The sequence below is a fragment of the Ipomoea nil genome, unplaced genomic scaffold (assembly GCF_001879475.1).
Source record: "Ipomoea nil cultivar Tokyo-kokei standard unplaced genomic scaffold, Asagao_1.1 scaffold1179, whole genome shotgun sequence".
Classification (NCBI taxonomy): Eukaryota; Viridiplantae; Streptophyta; class Magnoliopsida; order Solanales; family Convolvulaceae; genus Ipomoea; species Ipomoea nil.
Genome location: NW_017617607.1, coordinates 1633180 through 1641991, shown reverse-complemented (window position 1 = coordinate 1641991; position 8812 = coordinate 1633180). Strand labels below are relative to the sequence as shown.

The 8812-nt window shown below is 32.9% G+C and overlaps 1 protein-coding gene across 1 annotated transcript; it reads left to right on the top strand.

Annotated features, from left to right (window-relative positions):
* The first annotated feature begins 1435 nt into the window (after positions 1 to 1435).
* Positions 1436 to 2716, top strand: LOC109183837 (mitogen-activated protein kinase kinase 9-like). The gene has a single exon (XM_019333894.1). It carries the CDS (start codon positions 1524 to 1526, stop codon positions 2526 to 2528), a length of 1005 nt encoding a protein of 334 aa, XP_019189439.1. The 5' UTR covers positions 1436 to 1523; the 3' UTR covers positions 2529 to 2716.
* Positions 2717 to 8812: the final 6096 nt, after the last annotated feature.

The following is an 8812-nucleotide window of genomic DNA, read 5'->3' as shown; positions in this document are numbered from 1 at the left end:
TGTTTATATAGATGACGCACGCACAGTAAAATTTGCACAGCAGCTAAGTATGGATTTCTGTTGTATTATTTCCATAATTCTTAACCACCATTGCCCGCCTCCGCATCATCATCATCAGGGAGGGGGCAATGGCTACTAGGGATGGGGAATAAGCTGACATCAATATTTTCTGCTGCATTTTACACATTCACGCACATTAAGTACAAATCTTAGGCACATTAAGCACAACACTCACGCACATTGAGTACAAATCTCACGCACATTAATCCACCGCACATCCGCATGGGAACCTTTCACTATATATATATATATATATATATATATATATATATAAAGAAGAAGGTGATATATTTTAGGGCATTCGTTGAGAAACGTCAATTAGGATTTAATTTCAACAACATGGTAATTAGAAATGTCAATCTTAGTCCAAAATTAATGAGATGACCCATTAAGAGCAACCAATTTTTTTGGTAAGGCTATTACTGAGTTCCTAATAATAGGCTAAAATTTTTAATTATTTTTTATTTTACCCTCAATTAAACTTAAAATTTTTTGGGACTTTTTTTTAATCCCTATCACGGCACTTCTCCATCACAAGACACTTGCATCTCTTTCAGGTTTAAACTCTTCAACCTTCCTAAGTATTTTTCTAAACTTATTTTTATATATTGAGTTGTTTTGGAATTTAATTATTTAATTATTATCCATTATTAAGAATATTTGTATTGGTTTTGAGTATTTTGTTGAAAAAGAAAACTTATGTTATTCTTATTTATTGAATATTATTAAATGTTCTTCAAACTTTTTTTGGTTACTTGTATAAATATTTTGTTTCATAACTTACACATCATAATTTTTTTAAAAAAATAAAAGACTATAGTTGCAATAAAATAATATTATTTAAAAAAATTGTATAATAATAATAACAGTATTATTATTATTACTATTATTATTATTATATATTTTGTATAGAGATATTTATTTCTTTTAAAAATATATTTCATTTCTATTCAATTCCTTAATCAAACCAAACACTGAAATAAAATTTATAAAGTCTTTCCTTTAATGAACCAAATAATAAAATATAATTTTTTTTCTATTTCATTCTTTATGGAATAACATTCATATTTTCAAAGTAAAACGTTTATTTCGTAAACCAAGGATATAGTATTTTAATTGCTCCTGGGGCATAGTTCAATGGTAAAAAAATTGAGAGGAGTTTTAGATTTAGGGTTTAAACGTATATAGCATTGTTATTAACTAATTATTCCAAGTGGGCAAGTATTAATTTACTCCAAGTGTCGTGATTGTCGCTTCGTGGCGGCCAACCGCGCGCACCGTTAAAAGTGAAGCCAATCCATAGTATGGCATTTGGGCCCTCACTCATCCTCTCATATCCTCACACCTTCCTACGCCAAACGGCTATCCATTTTCCACGTGCTTTATCTCCTCCACTTATATAACCCACTCCCCTTCTATATCCTCATCCGAACATTCCGAAATCTCAACGGCAAAAAAAATCAATGGCGCTTGTACGTGAACGGCGACAGATCAATCTCCGCCTCCCTCTGCCGGAACCCTCCCAACGCCGCCCTCGTTTCCCCTTGCCTCTCCCGCCTTCTTCTAACACGGCCGGCGCTGCTCCTTCTTCTTCAACAACCACAACTTCCTCCGCCGCGTTCTCCATGTCGGACTTCGAGAAACTCCACGTCCTCGGCCACGGCAACGGCGGCACAGTTTACAAAGTGCGCCACAAGCGGACTTCGGCGGTCTACGCCCTCAAAGTCGTCCACGGCGACAGCGACCCCGCCGTCCGCCGCCAGATCTTCCGCGAGATCTCCATCCTCCGGTCCACGGACTCGCCGCACGTGATCAAGTGTCACGGCACCTCCGATATTCCCGGCGGCGACATCGCGATCCTGATGGAGTACATGGACGCCGGAACCCTAGAAAGCTTGATGAAATCATCGGAGAAGAAAGTGTTCTCTGAAGCCTCCCTGGCGAAAATCGCTAAGCAAGTGCTCCTCGGCCTCGATTACTTGCACTCTCACAAAATCATCCACCGAGATCTCAAGCCGGCGAACCTTCTGGTTAATCGTGAGATGGAGGTGAAAATAGCGGACTTCGGCGTGAGTAAAATGATGTGCCGGAGTTTGGACCCCTGCAACTCATACGTCGGAACTTGCGCCTATATGAGCCCGGAGAGGTTCGATCCGGACACAAACGGCGGGAATTACAACGGTTACGCCGGAGACATCTGGAGCTTGGGGCTGACCCTGATGGAGCTTTACATGGGCTACTTTCCCTTCCTGCACGAGGGGCAGAGGCCCGACTGGGCAACGCTAATGTGCGCCATATGTTTCTGCGAACCGCCCAACTTGCCGGCCGGAGCTTCACCGGAGTTCAAGGACTTTATAGATTCCTGTTTGCAGAAGGAATCCAGTAAGAGGTGGAGCACGCAACAACTTCTGCAACACCCGTTTGTGAGGGATATTGAATTCAAATCCCAAATCAATTCACAAAATTAAAAATAAATAAAAAAGAATAATTCCTGAATTTCTTTGTATATACAGAACTTCCTTTTTTGAATCTTTGATTCAGTTGGATGTATATTCTTCTTCAATGAATCAAATGGATCCGAATCTGCAGTATTTCTACTGTAGATATTGAGAGATTAATATAACTTGTTCAATTCGATCTATTAAACTTCTCTGTATCATATCTTGCATTCATTCGATTTCTGCTTTACTTTTCATTTTTGGGTACAGATCAACCATAGTTCGATAGTTTGACAGTGATTAACCCTTCTAATTCATAAACTTAGAAATAAGTCAATAACCTCGATGATTTACCGTTCTCAGTAATTCCTCCGCAGGGGACTTCTGGTTAGTTGTCAAGCTTGACTAAGTAGGCTAAGGACTTGTTTGGTAAAATAATTAGGGTGTGTTTGGTTGACGGGTTCATGGGTATAAAAGTGATTGTTATTATTTGGTTGATAGATTTTTAGAAGTGATTGTTATTATTAATTGATAGGTTTTTAAAATACTATTATAGTTTTCGAATGCCCTTTATTTGAAAAATTCATATTCAAATAAAATAAGGATTTCATTCCCTTATTCATTCTCAAGCACTATTATTAGTAACCATTCTCATTCCACCCTACTACCAAACATGCTAAATACTTTCACCAAAACTCATTACTATTACCAAGTATTTGATACTCATTCCTATTCCGATTCCTATGTGCGAACCAAACACACCCTTAGTTTATCTTATATCAAACAACTATTAGTTATAATTTACCCAAACACCTTTCTACAATCTAATGTTATCAACTAGTTATACAATCAGCTAATGTTATCAACTAGTATATCCTTTAATTAACCCAACAATTAGCTAATAATATCCTTTTATATCCTCTAATTAACCCGATAATTAGCTAACAATATCCTTTAATTAACCCAATCATCTAACAACTAACAACCATTTACCAAATATGGCCTAAATATATTAGTTTAAATATACATTGTATAGTTTAAAATTTATTCTCTAACTTTTACTCTCACTAAATATTCAAATTTTATTAGAAAAAAAAAAAAAGAATGAGAAAATCATGACTCCTAGTCAAAGCATATTACATCATAGGAAGTAAAAAATGAGAGTACAAAAAAATGTAGAATTCTCAAAAGAAAATGACTTTCTTTTCCTTACACTAGTCACTTAATAAGAACAGTAAATATTCGTTTAAAAAACAAAGAACAGTAAATATTCTGACAACCCTAACCAATTGGATAATCACAAGATTAAAAAACTTTCTTTCAATGAGAATAACATATTAACATATTTATTTCAACCAGTCAATTATGAGTTAGAATACTTACAACAATAGTTCTTGTGAGATTTTTTTCAAAAAAAATTTAAAAAATAAAAAAAATTAGGGTGAAATTTTTAACCAAAGGAAAGAGGGGGGTTTTTGTTAAAATTTTCCTCATACAAAAAAGGCGTGTGTGGAGTGCCTGCCCCTAGCGAACACATTTTCAAAAATGTATCGCCGGACATTTCAGAGTGATTGTTAGCTGGCTGTCACTTTGAATTTTTTTTTTATTTTTTTATTTTTTTTTTAATTTGTCTGTTGTGTTTTTTTGTCACAAGACCATTGCTATATGCCACGGCCAACAACTTCAAAAAAAATCTCAATTGTTAATGTTGCTTTTATTGTGCCTCACTCAAGAACAGTAAATCTTAAAATTCACGTCACAAATTAATTTCAATAATTTTCACATTATTAAAAAGTTTATTTTTAAACAATATTTATATATATATAATATGATAATCAAATGTATAATTTTCTCAAATAATAATAAATCATTTTCTGTTGGTACTAGATTTATCAGCATTATCCGTTATAGTTATTAGGTAATCTTTAAAAAGAATATGCAATAAACACAAAACCGGTGGCTGTCCAGCGGATTATAAAATAAGATAAACAAGAATCTATTCATCAACAGCATGCCTAAACTAGAATAATTAATTAATACATATTTAATAAATTATACATACATACATATATATATATATATATATATATATATATATATATATATATATATATATATATATATATATATATTGGAAATGAGATTAATTAATTATCGGTTGGCAAATTATTGGGGTAGCCAAACATCAATAAGTGGACCGTGGTCCACACATATCTAAAAGCGACATCGTTTCGTGTAAATTTTTTCACGCGATTCGTTGTAACATACATTTTTATAATGTACATTATTCTAAAACATAATGTATATTATTCTAACTCATAAAGTACATTATTCTAACTCATAAAATACATTATTTTACTCCAGAAGTTTCATTATTCTAACATAAATTACATTATTTTAACACAAAAAATACATTATTCAAACACATAATGTACATTATTCTAACACATAAAGTACATTATTTTAACTCATAAAATACATTATTCTAACTCATAATATTCAACGACGTCGTTTTGGACCGTGGTCCACGAACCACACAATAATTTGCCGCCAAGCCGTAGCAGTGGTGCTCAATATTTAAAGTTCAAGATAAGTCATATACTCCGTATAATTTAATTATGGGATCAAACATATACTAATAGATTAATAGCAACATGGAAAAAAATATATTAACTAAAAAAGAAACGATAAAAATATCGTTTTCATCTGGAAATTTAAACAAACAATAATTGAGGTTGTTTCAGAGAAAATTCCAATTTAATTAATACATCAGGCCACCACCATGCAGGCACTGCTGGTGTGCTGCTTTTGTCTCTTTTTTTTTTTTTTTTTTTTTTAATTTTTTTCCATTAAAAAAGTTCGGTATAATTTAAACTTTAAAAATAATGGTAATTTAAAATTGAATTCATAATTTTTAATTGATGGATATTTAATCATCTAATTATTGGAGTCGATGTAGCTAATGATTAATATAATCTTTAAATAATAAGGCATTATGTTCAAACATTTTAAATGGAACAGTAAATGTTAACGACATTTTCTAAATAATATTCAACAATAGTTTGAATTCTGAAAAAATAAAGAGAATTTTCTCCCTAAATTTTTAGGTAATTGTTATTTTCGTCTTTAGTTATTGATTGTGCTCATATTTTGTCATTAAATTTTTATCCAAGTTTCTCTTTTCGTTCCTAATTTTTAAACAATTGTTATTTTTTACTTTAATTATTGCATTAAACCTTCTATCAATAATTTCTTTTTTTATTTACTAGCGGACACTTCAAGTGGATGTCACTCTCCACATCTACATCATGAATCTTAAATTTAAAATTTTGAGGGTGAAGCAGTGAATTTCCTAATATTCAAAACTTCAAATAGTGTAAAATGTCAGGAAATTCAACTATTTTTTGCTCAAATTTTTAGATTAATAATTCCCTATACAAATGTGAAGAGTTACAATCAATTAAAATATTTCAGAGTGAAAAAGTTGTCGTAGAAGGTATTTGTCTAATAATTAGGGACAAAATAATAATTATCAAAGAGTTATAGATAGGAAAAAAAAAAAAAAAAAAAAAAAAAAAAAAAAAAAAAAAAAAAAAGAGAACAACTTTAAGGATGAAATACTAGCATGGGCAAAAAAATTTCAATTATTATTATGTCATTATACCTACGACTTTGAATAGAGATTTTCAATTATTATTATTATTATTGTTGATGTTGTTGCCCTTATTGATCATTTTACATGTAATTAGTTAAGTGTAAACAACTAATTTACTAAACACTTTTTTACAATTAGTTAATACTATCAATTAGTCAAACTAGCTAACTCAATCAGCTATCAACTAATTCAATCAGCCAAACACCTCCTAAATATATATACTTCCAAGTTCAGCTCCTAGTGGGAGTGGCCTATTGGTCAGCTATCTTGGTTTAAGTCGGTTAGCAATGTGTAGCTTAACCTGGTTTATCTTATTGTAGTCTTTTCCCGACTAAGGTCACAAGGTGAGTTTACCTAATGCATGTATAGTTTCGGATAGTGGTGGCAGGTTTCTTTCGTCATAAAAAAAAATTAAATATAAATAATTATGTGATCGCTCGTAATTAATTAATATAAAATTAAAAATAATATTTCAATAATACATAATTCCAACTTACATAAGTCATACTTTGAATTGGTAGTGTTGAGTAAAAACTATGGGTTAGATAGTGTTGGATATCTTCAGGACCACTTTGTCAAGATTGGACCATCGGTTACCTTTCGTGTCTTAAAATAAAGTGAGGTGTAAATGTCTAATACTATAAATCTATAATTATTGTGTGGAGCATGATCCACAAAGTGTTGTGTGGACCATAACAAAAAATAAAATTTTAATATATTAAAAGTACATTATTTGTGTATTGATGTAGTACTCAAATCATGTATTTTTCTGAATATAATATATAGAATATATTTTTAATATATTAAAAAGACATTAATTTTGTATTAAATGTATACTACTATTTAATAATATGATCTACACAATAATAATTGCTTGCGGGCTACATTCATCGTCATATCATAGGGCGGTCATTTCATTAATTAATTAATTAATTTATTTTTGGATGTCATGTTCAACATGAAGCCGCCAAGAGACATATTCACATGCCCTCTGCAAAGAAAATGCTGGATTTATAATTTTATATAGACATAACTGCACGTGACCAATGTGTTATATATTTTCTACCTCTATACATGTCTACCTAAACCAACCTCTATACATGTCTTATGTCTAGGATATAAAACAAACTGACATAAGACTGTATGTGCCACATAATTGATAGGACTATTATACGATTAGAGTCATGTTTAAGAAATACATTAATTTTGTTAAGTATTTCTTAAAATTTTGTAATTATATTTATATTTTGTTAAATGATAAGAAATTTTGTAATTATATTTATATTTTGTTAAATGATATGTAAATCACTGCACCCATACTATTACTTGGGAGGTTGCTTCTATGCTTAGATTATAGTGAGTAGCATATCACTTCACCATCATTTATGATGAGAATATAGATTGTGTTGTATTCAATCATAATGTCTGAGAGTACAGAGAGCGAATATATAGATACTAGATAGAATCCTAGTCTAACACGAATAATATATTCCTAGTCTAATATGGATAACATAGTCCTAGTCTAATATGGATAACATAGTCCTAATACTCCCCCTCAAGCACAAAGTTGGCTAGCCAAAACATTGAGCTTGTCACGGAGAAAATTAAAACGAATAGACGAAAGAGACTTGGTGAAGATATCTACTAGTTGATCCTTGGTTGAAATAAAGTGCACATCAAACTCCTTTTTGGCTACTTTATCGCGAACAAAATGATAATCAATCTCAATGTGCTTCGTGCGGGCATGAAACACTGGATTGGCACATAAGTAAGTAGCTCCCAAATTATCACACCATAGTCGAGGAGGAGACGCAAGTGGGATGCCGATCTCGTGTAGCAGAGAAACAAGCCATGTAACCTCAGCAGATACATCAACCAGACCCTTTTATTCTGCTTCTGCTGAAGAACGTGCTACTGTCCGTTGCTTCCGACAAACCCAAGATATAAGATTACTCCCCAAGGACACAGCAAAACCACTAGTAGACTTGCGATCATCGGATTGCCAGCCCAATCTGAGTCAGAATAGGCGTGAATATCCATCGACGTAGACCGAGAAATACGCAGACCAAAATGCAGGGTGCATTTGACATATCGTAGGACTCTTTTTAGAGAGGCCCAGTCCGTAGTAGTGGGGGCATGCATATGTTGACACATGAGGTTAATAGCATAAAACAGATCAGGACGAGTTACCGTAAGATATTGGAGAACACCAGCAAGACTTCTGTATTGTGTTGGATCGGCATAGGGAGTGGCAACATCGTCGGCGGTTTTCGCGGTAGAGACAGGCGTGACCACTGGCTTACAGTCCACCATGCCAGCATGTTTGAGAATATCCTTCATGTACCGTTGTTGAAATAAAAGCATACCACCAGATAACGGGACAATTTCAATTCCCAAAAAGAAAGAAGGCACACCCATATCACGAACTTTAAACTCAAGTGTCAATTTATTAATAAGAGCAGTAACACGGTTTGAGTCAGACCCCATAATCAAAATGTCATCAACATACACCAAGAAATAAAGACGAACATTACCACGAGAATAGATAAAAAGAGACACATCAGTCTTTTAGAGAGCATACAGCGAGCTCTTTCCAATAGAGTTCTGTTCAAACGTTCGGCAACACCATTCTGTTGGGGTTTACCAGGCAAGGTCTTGT

Coding starts and splice junctions, on each gene's coding strand:
- LOC109183837 (XM_019333894.1), top strand. CDS start 1,524: ATGGCGCTTGTACGTGAACGGCGACAGATCAATCTCCGCCTCCCTCTG.